The sequence below is a fragment of the Thermoascus crustaceus genome (assembly GCF_041956765.1).
Source record: "Thermoascus crustaceus strain CBS 181.67 unplaced genomic scaffold VTN00scaffold_3, whole genome shotgun sequence".
In the NCBI taxonomy this organism is placed as follows: Eukaryota; Fungi; Ascomycota; class Eurotiomycetes; order Eurotiales; family Thermoascaceae; genus Thermoascus; species Thermoascus crustaceus.
In genome coordinates, this window is record NW_027192529.1 from 277835 (window position 1) to 304571 (window position 26737).

General features: G+C 53.3%; 10 protein-coding genes across 10 annotated transcripts; 6 read left to right on the forward strand and 4 right to left on the reverse strand.

Annotated features, from left to right (window-relative positions):
* Positions 1 to 935: 935 nt before the first annotated feature.
* Positions 936 to 3231, forward strand: VTN00DRAFT_5293 (uncharacterized protein; the record flags this gene model as incomplete). The annotated part of the gene is made up of 8 exons (XM_069431808.1): positions 936 to 1182; positions 1251 to 1372; positions 1442 to 1696; positions 1777 to 1871; positions 1931 to 2131; positions 2184 to 2305; positions 2368 to 2701; positions 2772 to 3231. The coding sequence occupies 8 exons, from the start codon at positions 936 to 938 to the stop codon at positions 3229 to 3231; spliced, it is 1836 nt and encodes a 611-aa protein (XP_069287730.1).
* A 2439-nt stretch (positions 3232 to 5670) lies between these two features.
* On the forward strand, positions 5671 to 7464 carry VTN00DRAFT_5294 (uncharacterized protein; the record flags this gene model as incomplete). Its single annotated transcript, XM_069431809.1, has 4 exons — positions 5671 to 5768; positions 5830 to 6158; positions 6230 to 6691; positions 6746 to 7464. The coding sequence occupies 4 exons, from the start codon at positions 5671 to 5673 to the stop codon at positions 7462 to 7464; spliced, it is 1608 nt and encodes a 535-aa protein (XP_069287731.1).
* Positions 7465 to 8225: 761 nt separating this feature from the next.
* Positions 8226 to 10145, forward strand: VTN00DRAFT_5295 (uncharacterized protein; the record flags this gene model as incomplete). The annotated part of the gene is made up of 1 exon (XM_069431810.1): positions 8226 to 10145. One exon carries the CDS (start codon positions 8226 to 8228, stop codon positions 10143 to 10145), a length of 1920 nt encoding a protein of 639 aa, XP_069287732.1.
* A 614-nt stretch (positions 10146 to 10759) lies between these two features.
* On the reverse strand, positions 10760 to 12653 carry VTN00DRAFT_5296 (uncharacterized protein; the record flags this gene model as incomplete). Its single annotated transcript, XM_069431811.1, has 8 exons — positions 10760 to 10905; positions 10999 to 11503; positions 11563 to 11683; positions 11739 to 11806; positions 11860 to 12031; positions 12147 to 12162; positions 12217 to 12306; positions 12365 to 12653. 8 exons carry the CDS (start codon positions 12651 to 12653, stop codon positions 10760 to 10762), a joined length of 1407 nt encoding a protein of 468 aa, XP_069287733.1.
* Positions 12654 to 13192: 539 nt separating this feature from the next.
* On the reverse strand, positions 13193 to 13673 carry VTN00DRAFT_5297 (uncharacterized protein; the record flags this gene model as incomplete). The annotated part of the gene is made up of 2 exons (XM_069431812.1): positions 13193 to 13259; positions 13330 to 13673. 2 exons carry the CDS (start codon positions 13671 to 13673, stop codon positions 13193 to 13195), a joined length of 411 nt encoding a protein of 136 aa, XP_069287734.1.
* Positions 13674 to 17148: 3475 nt separating this feature from the next.
* Positions 17149 to 17977, forward strand: VTN00DRAFT_5298 (uncharacterized protein; the record flags this gene model as incomplete). The annotated part of the gene is made up of 2 exons (XM_069431813.1): positions 17149 to 17668; positions 17760 to 17977. 2 exons carry the CDS (start codon positions 17149 to 17151, stop codon positions 17975 to 17977), a joined length of 738 nt encoding a protein of 245 aa, XP_069287735.1.
* Positions 17978 to 18972: 995 nt separating this feature from the next.
* VTN00DRAFT_5299 (uncharacterized protein) lies at positions 18973 to 19755 on the reverse strand (the record flags this gene model as incomplete). Its single annotated transcript, XM_069431814.1, has 1 exon — positions 18973 to 19755. One exon carries the CDS (start codon positions 19753 to 19755, stop codon positions 18973 to 18975), a length of 783 nt encoding a protein of 260 aa, XP_069287736.1.
* Positions 19756 to 20347: 592 nt separating this feature from the next.
* Positions 20348 to 21994, forward strand: VTN00DRAFT_5300 (uncharacterized protein; the record flags this gene model as incomplete). Its single annotated transcript, XM_069431817.1, has 1 exon — positions 20348 to 21994. One exon carries the CDS (start codon positions 20348 to 20350, stop codon positions 21992 to 21994), a length of 1647 nt encoding a protein of 548 aa, XP_069287737.1.
* Positions 21995 to 22765: 771 nt separating this feature from the next.
* VTN00DRAFT_5301 (uncharacterized protein) lies at positions 22766 to 24635 on the forward strand (the record flags this gene model as incomplete). The annotated part of the gene is made up of 2 exons (XM_069431818.1): positions 22766 to 22973; positions 23035 to 24635. 2 exons carry the CDS (start codon positions 22766 to 22768, stop codon positions 24633 to 24635), a joined length of 1809 nt encoding a protein of 602 aa, XP_069287738.1.
* A 48-nt stretch (positions 24636 to 24683) lies between these two features.
* Positions 24684 to 25970, reverse strand: VTN00DRAFT_5302 (uncharacterized protein; the record flags this gene model as incomplete). Its single annotated transcript, XM_069431819.1, has 3 exons — positions 24684 to 24810; positions 25373 to 25893; positions 25968 to 25970. The coding sequence occupies 3 exons, from the start codon at positions 25968 to 25970 to the stop codon at positions 24684 to 24686; spliced, it is 651 nt and encodes a 216-aa protein (XP_069287739.1).
* Between the last annotated feature and the right edge of the window lie 767 nt (positions 25971 to 26737).

Below are 26737 nucleotides of genomic sequence, written 5' to 3' on the forward strand. Positions count from 1 at the left end.
TTGTCAAGCCTGTCAAGGGATCGATCATCTGGGACCCAAACGTGGCAATGTGTCTAATAATATGGAGTTATTTACTCATGGGAATTATTTTCACTCGTCGTTGGCGCTGATCTCCCGCATTGTGGTGATATATTCGGAGCGCAACTCATGACTGGCTCCTTGACAGACAACTGATCCGCTGACGGAACCGCTGGACAACTCAAATCTGCCTATCTCGTGCCAAAGATCAGAGCCACATTTCCGCGAGAGTTGGATCGGCGCGTCAGTCCAGCGGCTGCCTCGGTGTATCAGCCACCAACTACCTGTTTGCAATTGCAGATCATGGATGATACGTGGCGCTTCGGGACGGCTTTTGGGCCCCAAAAAAAAGATCATATGCATTTGACAGCAATCAATTATTCGTCCGAATGCAGCCCAGCGTCGAAAGGGAAATGAATTGTGTAGAGTGAGACATGGAGAACCATAAACTTGTGTGGGGCTTAACGTTGTGACTTTCTCCTGAACCGTTCAGGGACGAAATCCCTGTGTTGATCTTACCCCGTTATTTCACCAATCCCCAGTGCACGGCTCGTGCTCAGGCCGTATGGGGGTGGCTACTAACTACGGCGTTGCGCGGTACGCAAGTACTCCCATGTTAAGGGGCCATATTCCGGACAGCCCGGCGCTTCCTGGGTCTTTTTACCTCTGATCTGGAGTTGATGTCTCAGATCGAGTTCTCAGGGACCAGTCTACTGGTATATCTCATTCCTCGAGAAGTGTGAAAATACTCGTTGACCGCAGTTCAGAAAGCCGGCTTTCTCTACCCTTCTATTCTCGATGCTAGGCGCTCTGTATGCTTTCCTTTTAGGTTCTGCTTTCCCCCTCGATTAAAACAGCATCTAAGGGACTACCTTCTCGATCGCTGTCTTGTCCTCAGTGAGGCTAGCTGATCCCCAATGGTCCGGTTCATATGGCAAATAGCCTCATGCGTGGGCCTTCTGGGCTTCTCGAGTATCAGCTTAGCGGCAGATGCTGTCACAGGTATTAATGCTAGTGTTAATAATGTGACGGGCCAGCGCCCTTTTCGATTGAATCTCAAGGATTTTGAGTCTTCAGGGCCCGCCTTTGATCTATACATCCAGGCTCTCCAGCAGTTCCAGGCGGAAGACCAGTCTGAGCTTCAGTCCTGGTATGAAATATGCGGTATGGCTTTTCAAGCAGCAGTCATCGAATAATATCAGCCTCTTGTGTGTGCTAAACTACAGTAATAGGCATTCACGGATATCCATACAGGGCTTGGGATGGTGTGAAGGGCACCAGGCAATCTGGCTATTGTACACATGATTCGGTCCTCTTTCCTCCTTGGCATCGACCTTACCTAGCCCTGTTTGAGGTACAGTAATTCCTACAGTTATAGCGCACCTGCTCAGATAGCATTGGCTAACTGATAATTGACGTGTAGCAAATAATCTGGAACAAAGCACAAGCCATCGCAGCTAGTTACCCTGCTGAAACCATCAATAAATACGTATCTGCCGCGTCGAGTCTGAGAATTCCATACTGGGATTGGGCAAGCGATCCGACCTTGCCGAATTCTCTGGTTAGCCCCCAGATCAACATCACAACTCCTGCCGGTCCGCGACTTGTTGATAATCCGCTTTTCAACTACACATTTCATCCTTTGCCTGTTGGTACAGACATTCCGCCGAATGACCCGGTGAGTCTGCACATCATCACATTACTTTTTATAGTGGTCGTCATATTCCGACTCATAAATTCGCTGATATATTCGCACAGCTCGTCAACTACACTAGCACTGTTCGTTCGCCAAACTCTTCCGGTCAGAGTCAAAACAATGTCGTCCAGCAGCTGATGAAATCTAATGGCGCATAGTACGGAACTAGAAATGTTCACTTTGGGAGCGTACAGGTGGACTGACATATGCTTGCAGTCTCCGTTCCAGCACGTATCAGCTTCTGAGTAGCGAGACGAATTATACCGTCTTCTCCACGCAATCGTTAAAGGACCGCGGCCGTAACTATAACAACCTCGAGAGTATTCATGGCACCATACACGCGCTGACTGGAAACGGCGGTCACATGTCTTACATCCCCTGGTCAGGCTTTGATCCGATATTCTGGCTGCACCACTGGTGGGTCTATAATAAACCGGATGGCTTTGGATCGGAGCTGACTCTAGTGGAGCAACGTCGATCGGCTGTTTGCGATCTGGCAGGCGATAAACCCCGACTCTTATGTTGAACCGGAACCAAATGAAGACGGGACATTTATGGAACCTCCTGGGACGATCGAAACCGTCGACACACGTATGTGGGGTGATCTTGCCATCTTACCCGGTTAAAGCAGCTACTGATGCCTGAGTTCCTAGCTTTGTGGCCGTTCCGTACCGTTCTCAACAACTTTTGGACGTCGACAAGCGCGCGGTCGACTCGAGCATTTGGATATACTTACCCAGAGGTCGTCGACTGGAACGTGGACGCCAAAACGCTGGCGAACAATGTACGGGCGAAAGTCAACGAGTTATATAACCCAAACCTCAACGCATCGACTACGAACCGGCGATCTACAGGGACAGGAGAGCACATCGACGTCTCGAAGCGTGGGTTGTTGAGTGACATTAGTGAGATTGTTGGAGAGAAGTTTGCTGAACTAGGGATCAACAATCTGAAAAAGCAGTGGGTTATCAACATCCGTGTGGACAAGTGAGTAATTCCCCTTTCCCGTTTCTCTCCAGCAACTAGTTAGTAACCAATAAATAATGTGACCCCTTAGACATGCTTTGGGGAAGTCTTTCCAGATTCACTTCTTCTATGGGAACCCGCCAGAAGACGTTTCTGCCTGGGGTTACGCTCCCAACCTCATCGGTACTTACGGCGTCTTCGCCGGATCCTCACCCGACGCACCCTCACGGATATCTTACGGCCAGGTCTCCCTGTCCCCCATCCTTGCCAACGCCATGTCCTCGGGTATCCTCGCGGACCTGGCGGCGCCGCTCGTCATCCCGTTGCTCACGCAGAACCTGGAGTGGCGCGTCACGGATGTGACGGGGTGCGAGGTCGACCCGCAGGAAATCGTGGACAAGGGAGGCCTCGAGATTTTCGTGGCATCTCGGGACGTCGAACCTCTGTCGAGCGGGCAGGAACACCTGTTCCCGGAGCACGGAACATGGCAGCTCCACAAGGAGCCGACGCTGGGGAAGATTGGAGGCGTCAGCGACCTACTGGGGTGGTGACGGCAACTGGTGAGGCCTCAGGCAGGTTCTGCAGGACCTAGGAGTTTGGGGGGACAGTATGATAATTCTTTCTTGAGGGTAATTTTTCTTTTGGACATAATTGTGCCGATTGTTCAGTGTCAATTTTTGTGTGTGTAGTACTTTAATTTTGGAAGGTACCTGCACAGAATGACAGTCTCCCTGCCATGGACCGACGAGCAACTAGGAGAAGAGACGCCAGGGTTCTAGAGCCGGCTGTCGACTCTACGAAATATGCGGTGTGTGGACGGGGTGGGGATGTGATGAGTTGAAACAGATGAAGGGTCTCGATTCCCAAGAACCGGTGACGCTCGTGCCTGCTTGCCTCGCCTGAGGTCCGTTCGACGCTTTTGAAACCGTCCTTGGACGCATACGGGGTACTCCACACTCCACGTCTGTCAGGTTTGATAGTACATCGTGCTCTACAACCTCCACGGGGATCACACGTGTCGCAAAGCTGGAGTCGATAAGGACGCGGGGCAGAGTGTTGCCCAGCGGAGGAGAGCAGTCCGGGACGAGACGGTATAGGACTGGAGATAATCATCAAGACCCCAGAGCACTGAGCTCCTTTTGGGCCGGAAGAAAGAGGACCGTACGTCGAACTGGTATAGAGCCCGTCCCAAAAGGGAATCAGGACGCGTTGCGCGCTAGCGGCCGCAGCGGTTAAATCTCGGGCCCGGCGGCCAATCAGACCCACGGGACCTTGTCGGCGGGCAAGCGTGCTGTTTCTTCTCCTTCTGCTGGGCTCTGCAGGGCTTTTCTCCTGCCGGTGAGAATACGCTGCATGGGATTGATCTCTCTGCAGGCGATATCCATGTCTGCAGCCATGCTAGAGACGTCTTCGAGGGGTTCATGAACAGCGATGGCAGATGCAGACGGCGCCCTTCAGGCCCCCTGGCCGGCCGTCGGACCCACGACAAGACGGGCTCGGATCCACATGCGACGTTGCTCGGTCGGTGGCCGATCCCTGGCGCTCGATCTTAGACCTCATCTCTCTCTCTCTCTCTCTCGCACGCATCCGACGCTCTTGTCTCACTCCCCATGGGATGTCCTTGCGGGATTTTCTCCCCAGCTCTCAGGGACCAGTCTTGTCCCTGCGCTGCACGGTGCAGAAGGACGTTGCAGATGCCGGCTCCTGCACGCTGAGAGATCCCGGCTTCATGGATGCTCATCTCCAGCTTGCCTGGCTCGGCCCGCCGTGCGACCGTGACGTCAGGAACAGCTGCATATCGCGCCCGATGCCGTTTCAGAGGACTTTGGCTTCGGTGCTAGCGAGTGGCGGGAAGTCTGCTCGGCATCGGGGTCCAGCTCGTCAGTGGCAAAGGGGAAAAGAGCCCCAGGCGGTTTCTTCTCGCGACAGTGACACTACGGCGCAGAATGCGGAGTGATGGATAGCAGATGGCATCATAGCAGATGCCCAGGCGTCGATCCTGCTTAACCGCAGACTGATCACTGATGACAATCACCAACTCAGCGTGTCAATCCTTGCGGATTCGGTTTCGAGATAGACACCTACGGGAGCTGGCGACGGCATACGGCCCCTTGCCCTGTGCTGTCCGACAAGTCTTGGCCCCGAGTATAGTCGCCGATATATCATAATCACATGTCATGATGTTTTCCGGAATGGACTAGACAAGTCTGCCAATCCGCGCGCGTCGTTTAGCATCAATATTCTTTTCTTTCTACATATGAACCGTCCATAAGAGTCTTGTGACTTGGCCCGCGCGGCACTGGAGAGCTTCCATCGACTCATCCAGAACTTTTTTGAGGCTTCGAACGGTACGTCGTACGGGCTGACAGGTTCTAGTTCCCGTCGAATCAGCCAAGAGCAGTTTCCAGAAGAATGGCTGAGGCCGGCAGAACCGTGGCTCGGATCCACCCTTGAGCTGTACTACGACTCCTAACGTCGTACGGAGACTGGAGAAGAGCAGCCTCCAGACGCAGGCTAGCCTGGCCAAAAGCTTGGCCAACTCCAGAAATCCAGCTGCATGCTACGGCCGGCGCCCACATCGCTAACTTTAGCCATGGAAAATTTCATTCGTCTCCAATCCGCGTGTCTCTGGCTGGTCGGGGGCCCATGGAGACTCTCCGCTCCCCAAGCCCTCACTAGACACTAGCAGGGTTGGCATAGCAGATCTAGATGGGGAGAGCACGCTCCTCCATTTCCCCGGTTGTCCGTCCCCGGCTGTGCCAGGCCCAGGGGTCTGGAAAGTACAAAAGCCTTCTCCCGGCCCCGGATCATCGATGAATTCTTTTACCTGCCGTCCTTCACTTGTTGGGTTTTTTTTTTTTTACCCTTTCCTCCCTGGAAGCCCGTTTGAGGTCCATTGTATCCCGAGGACCTGCGGTGGCCCCCTTTTTTTTTCGTATTGTCAATAACACCAGTCCTCCGTCCTTTACACTTAAACCCTAATTACAATCATGGGTTTCAAGTTGAAGAAGCCCGACGATGCAGTGGGCTCTGCTGCCCCTGCCATCATCATCGGTCTGTTCGTGGCTTTTGGAGGTGTCCTGTTCGGGTACGTTCTAACTGATATGTTTCTTGGCAATATGCGCAGGGCGATGGCTGATTTGATGCAGATATGACACCGGTACGATCAGTGGCATTCTCGCCATGAAATATTGGCGGGACACCTTCTCGACTGGTTACCGGAATCCGAAGGATGGCGAGCCGGATGTGACTGCTCAGCAGTCATCGATGATTGTGTCGCTTCTTTCCGCGGGAACTTTCTTCGGAGCCTTGGCAGCTGGTGCCATTGCTGATCGCGTCGGTCGTCGGATCGCCATGATTATTGATTCTGGTGTCTTTGTCTTTGGTGTCATCCTCCAGACGGCTGCTACTGCGATCCCGTTGTTCGTTGCCGGCAGATTCTTTGCCGGACTTGGCGTTGGTTTGCTGTCTGCTACAGGTATGGACTGCATATACTTCTGTGAAGAGAAATTGGCCCTTGGAATGTGGGTTACTGACTTTTAGCTGTAGTTCCTCTCTATCAGTCAGAGACCTCACCTAAGTGGATCCGAGGTGCCATCGTCGGCTCGTATCAGCTGGCAATCACGATCGGTCTGCTTCTGGCTGCCATCGTCAACAATGCCACCAAAGACCGCTACGATTCCGGCTCCTACCGGATCCCCGTTGCTGTCCAATTCGCCTGGGCCATCATCCTGGTCGTCGGAATGCTCATTCTCCCCGAGACTCCCCGTTTCCTTATCAAGAAAGACAAGCACGAGGCCGCGACCAAGTCACTGGCCCGACTTCGCCGCCTTGACATCAACCACCCCGCTCTGGTTGAGGAGCTTGCTGAGATCCAGGCCAACCACGAGTATGAGATGAGCGTCGGCCAGGCGTCCTTCCTCGAAATCCTTCGTGGCACTCTTGGAAAGCGTCTGGCAACTGGATGTGCCGTTCAGGCCCTGCAGCAGCTGGCCGGTGTCAACTTCATCTGTGCGTACAATGTCTCCAGTCTGGTTTGACAAGGCAGTACTGACTCGAATCCAGTCTACTACGGTACCTCCTTCTTCCAGAACTCCGGTATCAAGGACGGCTTTATCATCACCCTGATCACCAACATCATCAACGTCGTCTCCACCTTCCCCGGTCTCTACATGGTTGAGAAATGGGGTCGCCGGCCACTCCTGCTCTTCGGTGCCGTGGGCATGTTCGTGTGCCAGTACATCGTCGCCATCGTCGGTACGACGACCAGCTCCGTTGTCGCCAACAAGGTCCTGATTGCCTTTGTGTGCGTTTACATCTTCTTCTTCGCCAGCACCTGGGGCCCCGTCGCCTGGGTCGTGACGGGCGAGCTGTTCCCGCTCAAGGCGCGTGCCCGATGCCTCTCGATCACGACGGCGACCAACTGGCTGTTCAACTGGGCGATCGCCTACGCAACGCCGTACATGGTCAACGCGGGACCGGGCAACGCGAACCTGCAGTCCAAGGTCTTCTTCATCTGGGGCACTTTCTGTCTCGTGTGCGCCGTCTTCGTGTACACGTGCATCTACGAGACCAAGAACCTGACTCTGGAGCAAGTCGACGAGCTGTACAGCAAGGTCCGCTTCGCCTGGCAATCGCCCGGCTTCGAGCCCTCGCTCACCTATACCGATGTGCGCGACATGGCTGGCGAGATGAAGGGAGCCACGCTGGAGGACCTGGAAGCCAGCGCCCAGGAGAAGCGTGCTGAGCACGCGGACCATGTGGAGACGACAACCAAGGTGTAGATTAAATGTTTCTGCTTTACGATATTTCCTTTACCTTTTGTCTTGTACAGTACAACACATACGTGGGAACGGGATGGACGAGACACGGTCATCGCTGAGTTTGCATTTTTGCATGAGAACACTTGTACAGGAGCCTGCGACACATTCGTCGTCTTGTCCAGGCATCCTGCGATAATGTACAGAAGAAGAAAATGATGAGTACAGAGTACTTATGTTGTATAGAATGCCCTGGCCGGTCCCCTGGAGAGGGAAAGCCCCAGCCAAGACTCTACTAAATTTGGACTGTTTAGCATGCTGATATACTTCATGTGCATATAGAGTTCGACAAGCTTTTTGCATAACCATAGAGGCTGCCGCCAACGAGCGCCTCATCTTGGCGCCGAGGGTCTGTAGTTCTTGATGCCCCGAGGTCGACCTTCGCCGTATCGTATCTCCGTCACGTGAGGCGCTCCGCCTGACACGGTCTAGTGATCTCCAGCGTCCGCGTAAGGCCATCACGAAACAATGCCGCCGTCGTCTCGCCCTGCTGATCCCTTCGTTTGTTGCGCTCTTTTCTGTCTCCTGGCTATGGCTTCCATTGCTGTATATATCTGATATATATTCTGTATATACATAATAATCTAATCTACATACTTACTTACACATTCTTGCTCTCGTTTCCCGTTGCCCACTCTCTGCTCCGCTCCGGTGGGTATCTCCACCGCGGCCTGTTTGCGACAACCATTGCTCGAAAGCCCGACAACCGATGGGAGCCGACCTGAATGAAGGTCGACTCAGAAGAGACGACATGCCTCCTAGTGGCTGAGTCGGAGATCGCATGTTCCTCTACTCTTCAGTCGCGCAAGATGGCATCCGCTGCGGTGGCCGAGATTGAGAAACCGGACGAGAAGCAGCATCAGCATCAGTCGCCGTCGCAGCAAGACCAAGACCAAGGTCAAGGTCAAGGGCCCCCGCACTTGCAGACGCACCCTCTCTTCCCTCCGCTGCCGACGTACGGCCCGCCGTCGCTGCTCCTCCGAATCCAGTACCGCGCATATCGCGTCACGTCGTTCTTTCTCTCGCTGTCCTTCCTGGGGGCCGTCGTCGCGGGCGCGTGGTGCAGCGGTGTCTGGGCGGGATTGAAGAATTTCTGGGCCCGGTTGAGGTGTCGCGATCCGCATGCGAAGAGGAAGTTCTACGAGGAGGAGAAGCAGAGAAAGAAGGCCAGGAAGGAGGAAGTGAAGAGGTGGAAGCGCCGACGGCGGGAGGAGCAGCAGCAGCATCATCATGGTTATGCGCGTCCTGAACAGGTGGTAGATCTCGAGGCAGGGGAAGGAGAGGAGGATGAGTTGCCCTCGCTGGAGGGAGGGAAGGATCCGGTCGTGTGCGATGTGGGATACTATGCGCGAAGGGTAGGGCTTGATGTTGAGACGTTCAAGGTACAGACTGAGGACGGTTTTGTTATCACTCTTTGGCATGTCTACAATCCCAGGGAATATACACCGCGGTCCCCTGAGGAGAGGAATTACCGCGATCCGCTCGTTTTTCATGATAAAAAGGAGGGAGCGTCGTTTCCCACGAACAACCGCCGCTATCCCGTCTTGCTGATTCCCGGCCTCCTCCAGAGCGCGGGGGCATACTGCTGCAACGACGACGACAGCCTGGCCTTCTTCCTCTGCAAGTCTGGCTACGACGTCTGGCTGGGCAACAACCGCTGCGGCTTCCACCCGGAGCACACGACGCTGTCGTACTCGGACCCGCGCATGTGGGCTTGGAACATCCGGCAGATGGGCGTGCTCGACCTCCCTGCGCTCGTCTCACGAGTATTGTATGAGACCGGCTTCCCGAAACTCGCCCTGGTCTGCCACTCGCAGGGAACGACTGAAACCCTCGTCGCCCTGGCGAAAGACCAACGCCCCGAACTGGGCTCCCGCATCTCCGTCTTCTGCGCCCTCGCGCCGGCCGCATACGCAGGACCCCTGATCAAAAAGGCCTACTTCCGCTTCATGCGCATCATCTCCCCGACTCTCTTCCGCCTCTTCTTCGGCATCCACGCCTTCATCCCCTGCATGATGACCATGCACGCCATCCTCCCGCCCCGCCTCTACGGCTCCCTCGGCTACCGCGTCTTCGCGTTCCTGTTCAACTGGTCCGACGACCGCTGGGACCGCGGCCTCCGCGACCGCATGTTCCAGTTCTCCCCCGTCTACGTCTCCGCGGAGAGCATGCGGTGGTGGCTCGGACGGGAGTGTTTCGCGAAGCAGAAATGTATCCTCGCCACGAGGGAGCAGGGACAGCTGGAGGAGGACGAGGATCGGAATCTTAACATTAACCTCCAGTGCGACGACGTCGATGCCAAAGGCAACACCACTCGCAGCATAACAGCCTGGTTCGACGGGCGAGTGCCCCCCATGGCCCTCTGGATCGCGGGCTCGGACGACCTCGTCGACGGCAAGCGACTTCTACGCCGTCTGCGGAACGGGCGCGAACCGCACGTGCGTGTCGTCCATGCGAAGGTCATCGACGAGTACGAGCACCTCGATGTCATCTGGGCCATGGATGTCATTGAGCAGGTAGGCATCGAGGTGCGAGAGGTTATTTGGCGGACCGTGCCGGCGGAGGTGAGGGGTGTTTGTCGCGTGCCGAGGGGTGTTGGGGTCAGGGTCGGGGTAGATTTGAATGGGGATGGGAAGAGGGTGTGACTATGGTGATGATGTGGTTTGTGTGTTTGTTTTGTTGGTTGGTTTGTTGGTATATACCCAGGGATGAATGTAGTGATATATATATATATATATATATGAAAAATACTCCGTACTTGTGTTGCAATAGGTGTTGGATATATCGTATCAATATCATATTAGATTATTGGATCTAGTGAGATGATAATATCTATTGTTGGAGAGTATTTATCATATTAGTGATTCTGTTAAATGGAAATTATTGTTTTTTGACTTGCAAGCAAATAATATAGGTACAGAATGTGTAGGTACAGTGTCAAGTAATTGATGAATATAATATGGACTAGAAACTAAACTAACTACCTAACTTATGTATGTACCTAGCTAGCTAGGCAGGTAGGTAGACGAAGAAAAGAAGAAATAAAATATCAACCTCAAATCGAATCAAATATATAACGTTGTGAGTGAGAACGAATCCGGCGATTGACGTTTCTTTCGTTCATTTCCATTATCATTTTTTTTGTTTTTGTTTTTCTTTCTTTTTTTCCCCTTCGTTATGGATCCAGCCCGGAGTTCATAAATAGCATTATGTAACTCTCGTCATGTTACGTTATGTCAGAGTGTGATGAGCCAGCCTACTAGCCCAACGAGGTCAGGTTGGTCGAGCCCGCGACGACGTACTGCTTCTCCTTCTTGAAGCTCTTGATCGTCTCGTCGCTGAGGTTCAGCGTGTCGGAGATGATCTGGCGCGGGGTCGAGGCGATCCATTGGCCGAGGGCGATGTCTATAGAACGGTCGTCTGTTAGCAGGATGTCCCACCCGAAACGATAATGATAAAGGATGGGACAGAGAGCGATTGGGTGGATGGGTGACTCACCGCTAAAGTGATCCGCCTGCAGGACCTCGACAAACATGAGATCCTCGTCGCCCGTGTTCTCGATGTAGTGGCTGTTCGACTTGGGGAAGTACGCGACGTCTCCCGCGCGGTAGTCGAACGTGGTGGCCTCGTCCGGGGCCGTGAACAAGGTCGCGCGGCCCTGGCCCTGGATGAAGAAGCTCCACTCGTCGCTCGACGGGTGCCAGTGGATCTCGCGCATGCCGCCGGGCTTCACGGTCACCACGGCGGCGGAGAAGTTGGAGGCGATGGGGAAGGTCAGCGGGTCGACGATCTTGACGCTGCCCCCGGGCACCTCGTGCGCAGGCTGCTCGGAGAAGTGGTACGAGTAGCTGGCCGATTTGGGGACGATGCCGCCCTCGCCGGTCACGTTCTGCGCCTCGATGTCCTTGGGAGCGGGGGTTCCGGGGAAGATGTACAGTTCGTCCGTGGGGATCTTGTCGAAGGCGGCGGCGGGGACGCCAAAGTTCTTGGCCAGGACTTCTTTCTACAGACCGGGTTAGGCTCTTTGTCTCAAGTCTTCCCCTTGGCTATGGGGTATCTTACAGGGTTGTGGTAGAAGACTTCCGAAGCAAGGAACGTGTTGTCTTCGGAGAAAGCTCCGTCGTCGAACACCAGCAGGAACTCCACACCGGTATCCAGGGCCTGGATGGAGTGAGGAACGCCCCTAGGAAAATCAGCGTTTGTAGTTTCAATGCACCGTTCAGGGATTGGATACTCACGGTGGGAAGAACCAGACGTCACCCTTGCTCACATCATCGATGAACGTTTCACCGTTCTCGTTGACAGCCTAGCAGAGTCAGCGCAAGCTTGACAGATGGGACGGACGCAAAAAAGACATGCCTGAATCCGACAAGTGCCGTTCAGGACAATAGACCACTCGCCCGCGACGTGCCAGTGGAGCTCTCTGTATGCTCCCGGCTCGAGTCTCATGTCCACACCAGCCATCTCCGTGGCAGCGGGCATGACCTTGATGTTTTCCTGGCGCGCCCAGCCGGCATTGTCAAGTCCGAGCCTGTCAATTGCATGAGTAGAGCTCTCAACCAGCAAATGATAGTAGCAGAAACGTCCATCCATGATGGGGGAAAGCCCCAGGACAGTGTTTACCTGCTACAATGGGGATAGCTCACCTATTGTGGCTGAGTCCTGGTCGAAAGTGAGCTTCTATCTTATCGATAATATTAACGGCTATTGACTTACCCATCGGCCACTGCGCGTTGATCGTCGCGCCATTGTCCGTCCCCGGAGGCGCAAGCTTGTCACTGTTGATCTTGTCGTAGTAGTAGTTTCCTGCAACGCGGTCAGCATAGCCACTCGAGCTTCATCGGATGTACTTCGCGGTACGTACGGGGGCCCGGATCGGTTGCTCCCTTGTCTCCACGAATTGGCTGCGGGTTCTCGGCGTGCTCGAAGTCCAGGTAGACACCATCCCTCGGGTCGTCCTTCTGACCAGGAACGAGCTTGAACTTGATGGCATCCGTGTCTTCCTTTGTGAGGGTGTTGGACGTGGAGTAGCCCAGGAGATCCTCCGAACCTCTCAGCGGAGGATTGCCTCCGGAGTTGGAGGTCGGAGCTCCATTGGCAGTCTGGAATGCCGCCAGCAGTGCTGACGCGCGCAGCAAAGTCTCGGGTCTCATCGTGAGAGCAATTGAGTCAGTCCTAGGTGGGTAGGCAAGCTCGCGACCGTTTTGGCTCAACTGCTGGGCCAATTGAGGAGGGGGGCTTCGAATGCAACCAATTCGGCTGGGAGGACAGAGAAAAAGCTCGCGCAGATCCAAACGAGAACAGAAGAACCAACAGGCTCACCGTCCCCTTTATATATCTGCTCCCGGAAAGGGAAGGAGAGGAGATTTTTGAGTGACGTTGGCCCAGCGTCGGTCATCATTTCTTCTCCTCCTCACCTCGTATACCGCAATTTCGCGCCATACCCCTCACGCGTAAGGGGAAAACACCATGCTCCAGCAGGTCTAACTACCGGTCCCTTGTCCGATAAATTGAGGTCAGCCCGAAGGGGCCAAGCTGATGGACGGACGACGGCTGTGGGTTCCGTAGGGAGGCAATCCCGAAACACCGAGTCGAAAGTCTCGATTGGACAGCCAGCGCGTGCCTGAGCTCTCTTTTTTGGAACCTGCACGAAAGCCCTAGTCGGAGTCACTGCATCGCTGTAGCGCCGTCCCTATAAGCATGGTTTGCGGCTTTCGGCAGAGTCAAGCTGGGTCCCACCCGGGCATCGCAGTGAGGTACTATTCATAGTGGTCAGAACCACATCGTCACAGCCTCAGGAAGATGGGATTGGAAGATGAGCCCTGGTACCGCCACAGGGCTAATATCAATGGATTCTGCACGACGGACGACAGGCTCAGACGGGCAAAGAGGAAGTGCCAGGGAGGTGTGCTGGAGGAGTTCTGGATGGCTCGAAGATGACGATCCCAGTGAAGATACGGCGTCGTGAGAGGCTGATGCTCAAGCTTTTTTAGCGGCCGACAAGCTTGCCCCACCGTCTCCAGCATTATATCCACGTCGTGGAAGAAGCGATCATCTTTAAACCTCCGATGTGGGCGACGTTGAGGCGAAGACAGGGCCAAGACGTCAGGGATCAGGCTCTCTTCACCTCCTGCTAGGCGGCCCCTCACCCCGCATGAGGAGAAGATGGACATTCCCACCGATGCGCTAGACCCCATCCTTCTAGAGTGCCTCTGCTAGAAGGCTTTTTTGGCATGCTATATTGCTTAGTATGCATAGCATGACTTCCGCGCCATGTACCGGACGAGACTATGATGAAGCACAGGAACCGACCTGTCTGTGCGCAGTATAGCTGTCCAACTGTCCAACGGCTATCCGGCACGAATCAGATAACCCAATTGTGTTAATCCTCAGCTGACCGTTGAAGCTTGCTGGCAGGAAAAGATCATCGTGGAGTTCAAAAGCCCATTAGTTACTCTGTAGTACTTGCAATGGTACTGGCAGGCTGACAAGAGGCTTAATTTGATGCTCACCTGCTTCGGCTGGATGCAGATACAACATTCCGTGCAGTTGTTAATACCAATATGTTTTAGACCATCGACTCAACCCTGCTAACGTCAGATCTCACCAGGTTTGTAACGACCCCGCTCTCGATCTTTCGCTTTGACGGTCATACTCCGCATGTGCTGGCTAGGATTCCAACTCGGTTGATGGGAATACAACGCAGGGCATTCAGAAGAGATATCCGTGCGAAGACAACACTCCGCTTCTCATAATCACGATAACAGCCTTACGGAAACAACTGTGGATAGGGCCGATGACCCGGACGTCCCGAGACCGCCTTATTGTGAGCCCAGCCCAGCGCGACGCGGCCAGTCTTAGTCTCATATCTAAACGAGCGGGACCGGTGGATCCATCAAAAGACATCAGTCATCAGGTCGTCGTCACTCGTCAACTGACTCAGCCTAATTAGCCTTGATCTCACAAGATGATACCTTTTCGGCTCTCTTCGGGCTACACGAGCTTTATCTGTTCCTAGGGCGGGTTCATACGTATGTGTATACGTATATGGTCCAGAAGGATGTAACTTGAAGCTATCTACTAATGTCTTCATGTTGGTTGGTTAGTACCTGCGATATCCATGAGAAAGAACTGCGGGAGTCCTTTGCTCATTTCCCGGAAAAGGTCTCCATGTATGGTGCCGTGCATAATAATGTGACTATCAAGTAATCGAGCACATGGTGCTCATGCAATTTCCCGTCGAATCGAGATCGATTCGATATATGTACGCAGTATTCACATATCACACGCCGTGTCTACCTACCAACCCGACCTACCTGGCTACCTGCCTACCTAACCTAGAAAGTCCCTTCTATATATAGCATCCATCTCATTCCAAATCTCCAATCTGATCCAACCAACCGATCCGATCGAACCAGACCGCCAGGTTAAAACAAACAAACAAACGAGACGGGAATTGGAACATGGAAACATTTACCTAACAGTGGAGAAAAAGATCGGATCGGTCGGCTGCACTCCGCAATAACGCAATGCATATGATCTCTCTCTCTCTCCTTGTGCGAGCCTTGCCTTACCTTGTTCTTCTGCGAGTTGCTAAGGAGTAGTATGACTACTAGTATGTGGTTAATGACGAGACGGGACTGGGACCGGAGCCCTGCACATTCTACCAAGTGCTGCGTACCTACCTACCTAATCTACCTAGTCGACATACGGAGTATGCTCCACGCTCCGTAGCAGTGCTAATATTACAATCCCTGCTCCTCGTGAGGGGCACGACGCAGACCTGCAGAGTTCTGGAAAAATGGACGGTGCACGATGCTAATATAGAGACGAGTCCAAGCTACTAACTGCATACTAGAATGTAAGTGGTTAGGACGGAAGTAAATTAGAGCCGAACCAGCACGGTTGCACCATAAGGCAGCATGGTGTGGAGTAATAGATATTGTCATATGAATCTGTATCGCAATACTACACCACACAGTACGCTATACGGAGTAGTATCAACTTCCTCGGTGTGGCGCTATGCTATTTCTATTGTGCATGCTAAGAAAAGCCACGCGCGGACACACGGACACATACAGTTCATACCTGAGTAGGCTAAACTGGAGAAATCTGAGTGATTTCTATTCCCATCTCCGCACGAGGATGGGTGAGTGCGAGAAGGACATGGATAGGATAAAAAAAAGCTCAACCTGGGCACATAACGATGCACATTTTAGAGTACTTCCCATGGTAGGTACTATGCTTGCCACTTTTGTAGAAGAATGAGAAATGGAAATAGCGAGAGAACTAGAAAAGGTGTACAAAACGTACAAAACGATGAGGGGTTATTTAAATTAGGTACTTATCTACCCAACTATGTATGTAGGTATCTACTGTACGACTACATACTACGTGCTGTACATGTACCTGGGTACCTAGGAGGTAGGTAGTCTTAGAAGGCCATGTATATCGATGACAAACCCAGCTGGCGATAGGCCCAGCGTAAGTAATTGCCACACCTACCTACTGTCATCTAGACGTCCATTCTATTTTTCTCTTTCTTTCTGTCACCCTGCTCCACCATCAGGTGAGTAGAAAAAATAAAAGAAGAAAGCAGAGTGGCGATGTACGCCCTATTCTATCTCCTAATGTAGGAAATGGGATAAAGAATAATGTGTAGTAATGAGTTCAAACTCGTGACTTGACGTTTTCTTGGCTGTGTTCCCGATAGTCCTCTACGAGACAAGAAAGAATCCCGTTGTCTGCGCACATACCTGAGACATTTAAAAGATCTGTATTAACTAATGAAACTAACATAATATCAAAAACAAGTATAATAATCCAACAATTCTTGAAAACTCTGTCCTTCAAAATAGAACGGAAACAGCCCATGGCATGGAGGTGTCATTAGGTAGGTACTTAAATGAAACCACACCCCCGTTCCTTGGCACAATAATAAGCTCAGTCACACAAATGTAAGCGTCAAATCACATTTCTTAGTCTTGATTACTTCATTCCAGAAAGTTGGCTAAATGGCGGTCTTAGGTTTGTCGAGTCATACGTGGTCCCAGCTCTCGGCCGACTGGCTGTTCGCATGTCAAGCGGCCAGAAGAGATTACGCAGTAGAATTTTTGAATTGACAAGATTCAGGGAAGAAGACGGTGAAAAGACGATATCTGAGGGATTAAAAAAGGCGTCCTGTGAAGCCCATCGTGTACTATTTGATGTCGTTCCTGTGAGACACTATATATGTGTGTATCTGATGCTCTGAGAGAGATCATCTCCTGTCTAGAGGTTACTGATATCTGGATAAAGTGACCGGAGATACTTATATCTCCCTGCTCTCGCGTTCCATTTAACTATAAACCAAAAGTCCGGACAATTTCTTCCATGTAACAAAGGTCAGTTGAAGCCGGGAAAGACCAGCCGATGGAAGTCTGGCAATTGAAATCGTTAGCGAGTGAGCGAGCAAATGATAAAAAAGTACGCGACTGTAGAAGCTGCCTGTCCAATCAGAAATAGGAGTCGGGGACTTCTCGATTCTATGTGCATCAATGTAAAGATGCGGAGGTTAGTATATGATAGAATTACCTGTAGATGGTAATTCATCATCTTTTGAAGTTCCAACTTCATCGCTTTGATCACACTGTACCCTTCCCTTGCACCATGATTTCCTTGTACTTGATTTTAATCCTACAGGCCTTCGGGACCTACGCGTTCCCCGCCCATGGAATCTTCTTCCCAGAGTCCCCATCCGAAGTCCAGAACCAGAACCCGATATGTCCTCCTCAGGAGGAGACGGTGCCGTCCGCAAAATCAAATCCCTATCCCTACAGGGACATGATCGTAGTCAACGACGGCTTCTACTTCGGCAACCCCAGGACCGACTGCAAATACGCCTCCCAGCCGTACATCTACTCGCAGTACAAAGCCTGGTCCAATGATCACTCGTACATCGCGTCCATGCTCGTGCCGGACGTGGATTTCACCATCGTCGGCCATCACCCCGTGTCGGGCCACTACCATGACTTCAAGCACTTCTACGCCAACGCCTTCTGGCGCATCGGGACCTGTATCGCGGAGACGTATCCCGAGCTGTTCAAGATCGAGTTGTTGAGTATTCACGGAGGATGCGAGGAGGAGTGGTCGGTGCAGGAGGTGAAGTTCTCGGGGAGGGCTAATAATGGTATTTTATTTTGTTCCCTCCCTAACCCTGACCCCTATCTATCCCTGTCCCCCAGAAATTCATCTAAACGATACTGACCAGGTTTCTGAAGGCGTCGACTTCGAACTGGTCAACGTCTGGGTCACAAAGTGGAAGGACGGCAGGGTCGTCCAGGCCAGGACGTACATCGACGCGCAGGAGACCACCCTCATCCTGTACCAGAATGAGGACTGGACGAACTCCACCACGTACACGGACCATCAGAAGTTCTTGCCGGGCCCGCGGGGGATGCCGGATATGGGATGGATGGCGAAGTACGGACACTATTAGCAATCAGTCCAAAAGGAAAGTTGGTAGAAGGGGCTGGGGACTGCAACTTTCAAAGACATTTTGCTAGTGGTCCTGGGAGAGGTACGTATGTACTGTACACTTGTCCTGGGATGTTCGTTCCCTCTGTTAGAGATCGAATATTGATGATGTTGTTGTTCTGTATAGAGAGTGTTACAATTGTTTCTTACGGATTTACTTTCCACACGCTTTATGAAAAGTAAACTGCAACCTGGGAAATAACTTCTCAGATCTCCATGCATTAGGTATCTAGATAATGAGGTCGTGATCTGACGGTCTATGTCTCGGTTAGCGTAGATCTATTGAAGACTCTTTAGCAGCTAGCTAGCATTGACCATCGTCCCTACGCCATGAGATTAGGCACCGTATTGCTCGACATACTTGGTTAACTTAGGTAGGTAGGTAGGTAGCAAGCCGGCAACTTTGTCGGAAATTTCCAAAGAAATCAGAATAAGTCCCCGAACTATGTATCCGAATGCCAAGAGAATGATGGCACCTGGCCCTTGAGTATCTTTGATTTGATGATAGGTAGCACAGTAACTTAGCATTTAGATTTAGCTGCTGCGGTCAATAATTTACCTTTTTTTTTCCATGGTGTAAAATCTGCACGTTTTGATTTAATTTAATGAGAACTTGAACTTGTAAGTGGAGATGCTTTAGGATAACGTCTCCAACGCTCATAATAGGAAGACCCCGAAGCTGGTTTTTGGATGGGATATTTTGCAAACCAAGTATGTAATAATGGTGACTAACTCAAGGGCATATGTTTTATATTGTCGTCTTCAGGACGTGTACGATCCTGATGTTCTCTGAGAACTCGTAAATCTGGATGATGTTAATTCTGTTCTTCGATGCTGCTGCCATTCCCACCGTTGGTATGAATGCTCCGTCCGGCCCATCTACATAGCCTCTATCCATTCGTGGTATAATACATCAGTATATATATAGATACTCCGTACGCGGTCATCGTCAAACATCTAGGGACGGAACCCCTCCCACCTCCCCTCAGGAGGCATTAACCCCTCAACCTCAATGCCAAAACAATCCAGCATCCGCGCAACGCTATGGTTCACGATATCATCCAGATCCTTCGGCCGGGTGTAGAACGCCGGCACGGCGGGGAATATAATCACCCCCATCCTCGCCAACGCGAGCATATTCTCCAGATGGATCACGCTCATGGGCGTCTCCCGCACGACCAACACCAGCGGTCTCCGCTCCTTGATGACCACGTCCGCGGACCGCGCGATCAGGTCCTCCGCGTACCCCGTCCGGATGGCTGCCAGCGTCTTCATGCTGCACGGCGCGACCAGCATCCCGTCCGACCGCCAGCTCCCGCTGCTCATAGGCGCCGCCATGTCGCGGATGGGCCAGGATTTCCCCGTCGCGAGGGCCGCGACGTCCCCGACCGAGTAGGACGTTTCGTACTTGATGGTCGCGTGCGCCCATTTGGACATGATCAGGTGTGTCTCGACGCCGAGGGTGCGCAGGTATTGTAGGGCTTTGATGCCGTAGATGGCACCTGTTGCGCCGGTCATGCCGATGACGAGGCGGTTGTGCTTTAGCCCGGTTTTGGGCTGGGGAGCGGGTGTGGGTGTGGAGGAGGAGTGTTGGTGTCGTGCATGTTGTTGTATTCGTACATTGTGGTGATGAGAGGGAGAGAGGAGGTATGACGGTCGGAGGAGAGACGAGGTTGTTGAGGTCGTGAGGCTAGACGGGGATCGAAAGCTGCATGCTCGCGGCAGCCCGTGGGCGAGCATAGTCACCCTGTTCTCGACAACAACAATGTCAACTTGAAGCTGTCAATCCAGCAATATCAGCCGGAGATCTTCTCGTCTTCCTGGATATGTATGTGTTCTGCAGTGCGGAGGGCAGTCTGATGGTGCAGCTGTGCGGGGAGTCCTCCGATCTCGACAACCAGCTCACCGGCCAACGATCAGAACGAGACAAGAGTCGACGGCATCCAGACTATCGGGAACAGCCTCGGAACGAGGGCTTCGATCATCGTGGAGACGAGGCGCATCATGATCGCCGCGTGTTGGCCTGTGGGATGTTCTCGACGCATGCGTCCCGATCTCCCCTCCCGACTTCCCCGGCGTGATGCTTCTCGACATCATATGTCGGTCTTCTGGCCGATACCCTAGGTTATACCATGCGGAGGAGGGTCTCTTTGATGCTCTAATCGTCTGCTAGGTCTACGGAGTGATCTGGTGGTGCTCCTTGTGTGAGAGGGTTGGCATCCTCTGAGTTGTACATACCCCATACCCCGCTGCATGGAGTATAACTTAGCTCACCTCCGCGCCAGATCAATTGTGATCGATATCGCTTCCCTTGAGCTTCCAGACGACAGCCATGGCCTCGAGGACATGGAGCCTGGCACGTCACGGCCGGCTGCTTCTGCAGGGCCCCGTCCAGCTCCGCCGGCTGTCGACCACGCCGTCCAGATGGAACGACGTCCATAAAGCAAACCAGGCGCCGCACCTGAGCTTCCGCTCCATGCTCGACACCCTCCGCGAGCAGGGCGACCTTGTTGACATCCACGAGTCCGTGTCTCCCAACCTGGAGATCGGTGCCATCACCCGCCGTGTCTACGAGACGCGCGCCCCGGCGCCCCTGTTCCACAATGTCGCGGGTACCGATCCCAAGACGGGCCTGTTCAAGATGATGGGAGCGCCCGTCGGCCTGCGGAAGGGCAAGAAGGACGAGAATGCCCGCCTGGCCCTGTCGATAGGGCTCCCCGCGGACAGCACGCCACGCGAGATCGTCGAGAAGATGATCGCCGCTAAGAAGGGCAAGCCGCTGCCGCCGGTGCCCATCGCCAACGCCGCCGAGGCCGCCTGCAAGGAGAACATTATCCACGGTGCCGACATCGACCTGAACAAGTGGCCCATCCCGCTGCTTCACTCCCACGATGGAGGGAAATTTTTGGGTACTTACGGTTTCCACGTCGTCCAGACCCCCGACAAGTCCTGGACCTCTTGGTCCATCTCCCGCGCCATGCACGTCGCCGGGGAGCCGCGGGCTATAACCTGCCCCGTCCTCGACGGCCAGCACATCGCCGCCGTGCACCGCATGTGGGCGGAGAAGGGCCAGGAGACGCCCTGGGCGATGGTCCTGGGCGGACCGCCCGCGGCGGCCTGGGTGGCTGGCATGCCGCTGCCCTACAACGTCTCGGAGGACGGCTACATCGGTGCGCTGAGCGGCACGCCCTTGGAGGTTGTCAAGTGCGAGACCAACGACCTGTACGTTCCGGCCAACTCGGAAGTGGTCATTGAGGGACGCATCAGCATCAACAAGCGCGCGCCCGAGGGCCCCATGGGCGAGTACCATGGCTACGCGTTCGAGGACGAGCCGGTCCTGAAACCGGTCTTCAACATCGACTGCGTGACCTACCGCAACAAGCCTGTCGTGCCCATCTGCGTGGCTGGCAATGCACCGGACGAGACGCACACCGTCTGGGGCGCCTCCATCTCCGCTGAGGTGCTCGAGGCCCTCCGCAAGGCCGACTTCCCCGTCGACTTCGTCTGGCTGCCTTACGAGGCCCACGCCTTCTGGATCGTTGTCAGCGTTGACATCAAGAAACTTGGCGCGCTCAAGACCGGCCCCGAGGAACTCTGCCGCCGCGCCGGAGACATCATCTTCTCCACCCACGCCGGCTGGGAGATCCCCAAGATCTTCCTCGTCGGCAACGACGTCGACATCACCGACATCAACCAGGTGATGTGGGCCGTGTCGACGCGGTACCGTCCGGGCGCGGACGAGTTCGTGTTCGAGAACTACCGCGGCTTGCCCCTGTTCCCGTACATGACCAAGGCGAAGCGGGAGAAGGTGCCCGACCCGGGACTGGGTGGAAAGAGTGTGGTGAACCTGCTGCTGCCGCAGGAGTACGAGGGCAAGCGGGACTGGGTGGCGAGTAACTTTGAGGGCTCGTACCCGGCGGAGGTCAAGGAGAAGGTGCTGGCCAAGTGGGAGAAGTATGGATATAAGAGTGATGCGTGAGTACATACTATATTTGGTAAGCTAGCTCTGTGAAGTACGAGTTCGGAGTTGACTCTTGCATAAATTTATACCATGTCTTTCCTGAGCGTCTAGTATATTGTTTGCAATCTTCCTTCTCCTACTGTACTGCCATCTGGGATGAGAGGTGAACACTACAAATTCTGATATTTATCCTTTACTGTGTCCCGTTAAAATTGAGGCACGTGTATCCAAGACGTAAATAAACCAATTGAAGTCCTGCGCAACATAACTCAAGTGGAAAATCTGATACGCTAGATGTTCCACACAGTAAGATTATTATGCCGCCAAGTTTTATCTACAGTGGACACGATAGACCTGATAATGCGATTCTAGATCCATGTTTTGATGTTTCGAGAATGAGGAAGAACTATGATAAGTGGTGGTCACACCCCTATTCAATGTATTCTTCTGTCTCTAAGAGCAGGGTCGGGTACGAAGAACAAACATCCTTTGTCAATGCTCCGTAAGAAATGAATTGACCTTTTGCTATATTTTCTCCGTGAGATAAGGAATGTACTGTGTTGTGCATGCATGTATCTGACTAAGCACTGCGGCGGTGCACGTGGCGGTGGCGCAGCCCACACGCCGCAACGCCGGAATATGTGAATTCTGAATATATTCGTGCTTTCGACTCGGCACAAATCCTCAGCTCGCCAAGCGACCGACCTGACGCCCGCGCTGCTGCGTAGGTCTTATCATACCCGTCAATTTTCCTGTCGAGAGATTCCAGAGATAGCAGCAGACATCACTATGGCGCCCATCTCCCTCGCAGACATCGTCTCTTCTCTTCCTTCGGAGGAGGCCTGGGGCCCCGCCACGCCCACCGACAACACCCTCGATGGCGTCCCATACGCCCCCTTCTCCAAGGGCGACAAGCTCGGCCGCATGGCCGACTGGACTGCTGAGGGCAAGGACCGTGAGCGCGGCGGTCGTCAGGCCTACAACCGCAACTACAGAGGTAAGTTTGATCCTTTGCTCAATTGAAATTGACTGATGAACTCCGGCTGACTGCTGTCCAGACCAGGTGTACGGTGCCGGTACCTCCAGCCTCTTCGCCGTCCAGGTCGCCGAGGATGAGTCCTCCTTCTCCGTCGTCGACAACACTCGCACGTCCGCCAAGGCCCGTGTCTTCGGCCGCGGTGGTGGCACCATCTTCCGTGGTCGTGGCCAGCGCGGCGTGATCCAGCGCGGTGGCAGAGCAGGATTCCAGAGAGTCGGTGCTGGCCGTGGCCAGGCTGGTGACCGCTACTACGACAACCGCGGCGCGCGCAGCGGACGCGGACGCCGCTTCGGATGGAAGGACTACGACAAGCCGCAGCGCAACCGTGACAGCTCGGTCAACATCCGCCCCGAATGGAGCCTGATCGAGGAGGTCGACTTCAACCGCCTCTCCAAGCTCAACCTGGAGACCCCCGACGGCGAGGACCTCGACAACTACGGTTTCCTGTACTACTACGACCGGTCGTACGACAAGGCGCCCGTCAAGGGCCACGAGCGCAGGCTGCAGGCCCTCGACCGCGCCGCCTACAACGTTACCACCTCCCAGGACCCTGTTATCCAGGACTTGGCCGAGCGCGATGAGGCCACCATCTTCGCCACTTCGGACATCCTGTCCATGCTGATGTGCGCGCCCCGCTCCGTCTACTCGTGGGACATTGTTATCGTCAAGCAGGGCAACAAGATCTACTTCGACAAGCGTGAGGGCGCCTCGATCGATCTGGTCACCGTCAACGAGAACGCTGCGGACGCGCCGCTTGAGGCGTCCGAGACGGCCGGCGGCAAGCAGCAGGACTCGATCAACACCCCGTCCGCCCTGGCCATGGAGGCGACGTTCATCAACCACAACTTCGCCCTGCAGACGGTCCTCGAGTCCGACAAGGACAAGGTCGAGTTCAACCACCCCAACCCCTTCTACAACGCCCAGGAGGAGACCGAGCCCCTGGCCTCCAAGGCCTACAAGTACCGCCGCTTCGATCTGAGTCTCGAGAAGGACGAAGAGCCCCTGCACCTGATCGTCCGGACCGAAGTCGACGCCGTCACCAAGAACGCCGTCAGCGGCGAGACGCAGCAGCTCGTCGTCAAGGCCCTCAACGAGTTCGACCACAAGGCCCAGGGCGCCGGCGGCGCTCTCGACTGGCGCACCAAGCTGGCCTCCTCGCGCGGTGCCGTCGTCGCCACCGAGATGAAGAACAACAGCTGCAAGCTGGCCCGCTGGACCACCCAGGCCATCCTGGCCAAGGCCGACGTCATGAAGCTCGGTTTCGTGTCGCGCGCCAACCCGCGCTCCGCCGACGCCCACGTCATCCTGGGCGTCGTGGGCTACAAGCCGCGCGAGTTCGCGACCCAGATGAACCTGAACCTGGGCAACGGATGGGGTATCGTCCGCACGATCGTCGACTTGATCCGCAGCCTGGATGAGGCTGAGGAGGAGGAGGGCGAAGGCGAAGGCCAGCAGCAGGGCGAGGACAAGGAGAAGGTCAAGAAGTGGGTTCTCGTCAAGGACCCCAACAAGCCTGTCGTCCGGCTGTACAGTGTCCCGCCGAACACGTTCGAGGAGGACGAGGAGGCTGCTGGCGAGGGCAAGGAGGAGGGGGAGGAGAACGCTGAGGAGGAGGAGTAAATTATTCTGACGGAGAGGACACGAAAAATGAGAGAGTTCCGGGGGATGTCATTCCGATTGAGATTCCCTTTTTTTCTTTTCTTCTAATGTTAGATTCTTATCTTTAGGATTATGCTTGTTATGTTTTACGTGCTCGTCATGTCTGACGCTGAACTGAATAGAAGAGTTATTCTTCCTTGCTTTTTGTCACTCGAAAAGTACCCTCCTCCATGATATGGAAGTAGTGACCGTAGTAACCGATGTCATATTGATACCACCAGGCCCCTTTCCAGGATCAATCAAAGGTGTGCCTATGCTATACCTTTTCACATCTTGGTGCTTAATCCTGGATAGTTTTAATTCAAGTTCATGTTAACAAGGCCCATTGTTATCGTGACTGCAATTGTGTTTGATGATGACCTAGAAAAGCCAGTCGAGATTGCCTACGAAAAAAAAAGAAAAGAAAGAAAGAAAGAAAAAGAAAAAAGCATTAATATGAGTAACAGTGGAGAGCCCGAAATGGATAGATAGGTAAGAACCCGAAACATGAGAGATATCAAGGACCGGGCCGGACCGGACCATCGCAGTCAGTCAGTCAGTCAGTCATTTCAATGACCTCCTTGAAATCCCTGAAGATACTCGAGCAGGATAATTTAATCCCAGGAAAAGTCCGCTACTAAGTAGGTAAGTCCCCCTACCTACCTAACCTAACTTAAAAACAGACCCCCACATGATAATGATCCGCCCGATGACAATACCTGCACCGATAATCCCTCTCCAGGCAATTCGTCGCAGTCCTGCACGCGAAATTATAACAGGCGACCTGCTCCTCGTCCCTGCGTAGTTTTGACAGCGCTTCCTCCGCCTCGGTCATCGGCTGGCGGTTGTTGAGACTTGCTCGGCTGAAGTCCAGCTCGTCATCGTCCTCTTGAAGGGGGGGAAGGATATCAGCACCCGGATGCCACAGATCCTTCTCGTCGGTGACCATGCGGCCGTCGACGCCGCGGAAGAGGTCCGTCAGACGCTGCCGGTCCCGCTCCGACCCGGGAAAGGGGAAGAAGGCACGGAGCATCTGCGTGATCTCGTCCGGGCTGAGTTGCTTGTACGCTAGGACTTCTTTGTTGTTGTTCTCGTCGATGGTGCGGAGGACGCCGTCGTCGCCGAGGTGGATGATTCCTCCGCCGCTGCTGCTGCCGGGAGGTGCGACTTTCATGGCGTTGAGGGTGGACCAGAGGTCTGAATTTGCATTTGCGTTTGCGTTGGTGGTTTGCTGGTTGGGCTGAAGTTATTCGAATTAATCGAATTAGCAAGAGGGTATACTTTTTTTCCCTGGACAAGGTACTAATAACCTACCATGGCTGAGCACAGGGCAGATTGGAATAGACAGGTAAGCACAGTAGCCAGAAATGACTTCATGATGATTTTTAATTAGTCTGGAACTCTGGAAGGAGAAGAAGAAAACACTGCTTGTAGGTTTATGATGTATGGTAAAATCAGACGCCTCTCTTTTTTTTTTCCAAGCTTATGGAAGCTTATACACGTACAGTACAAAAGGGTGGTGTCTGCAGATTAGAAGAAAAATGGGAGATACTGACAAAACGTGAAGAATATATATATATATAAGGATGAGACTTACGGAGCATGGCAAACTGAAATATCGTATCCAAAAACAGATAAACTGCAAAAATGAGATTCCCCCCTACCTTCTCCCTCTATCTCGATTCATACTATACTACAGCTAAGCTAAGTTAGTAGGTATACTGTACAATATGCGGAATCAGAAAACAAAAAAAAAGAAGGGACATGCTTAACTTTATTCTCTAAAGTTCTGGTTTGTTTGCGTCCTAGAGAATGACTATCACAGACTATTAAATTTCATCTGCAGATGGGGCAATTCTGAAATATAGAATATCGATGATCACTGAGGCAAAGAAAGAAAAGCGCCACTGAAAGGTTATTTATTTGTTGTTTCTTTGTTCACTATAATATGCACTTTGCTGTGGTTACTGTACTGCATGCAGACTGTATATGTATGTTAGTAGGAGGTATGGATATCCGGGGTTCCCTTTGAAGGGAAGGGACAAAACAAAGGAATGTCGATCTGAAATAGTCCTGATGTTTGC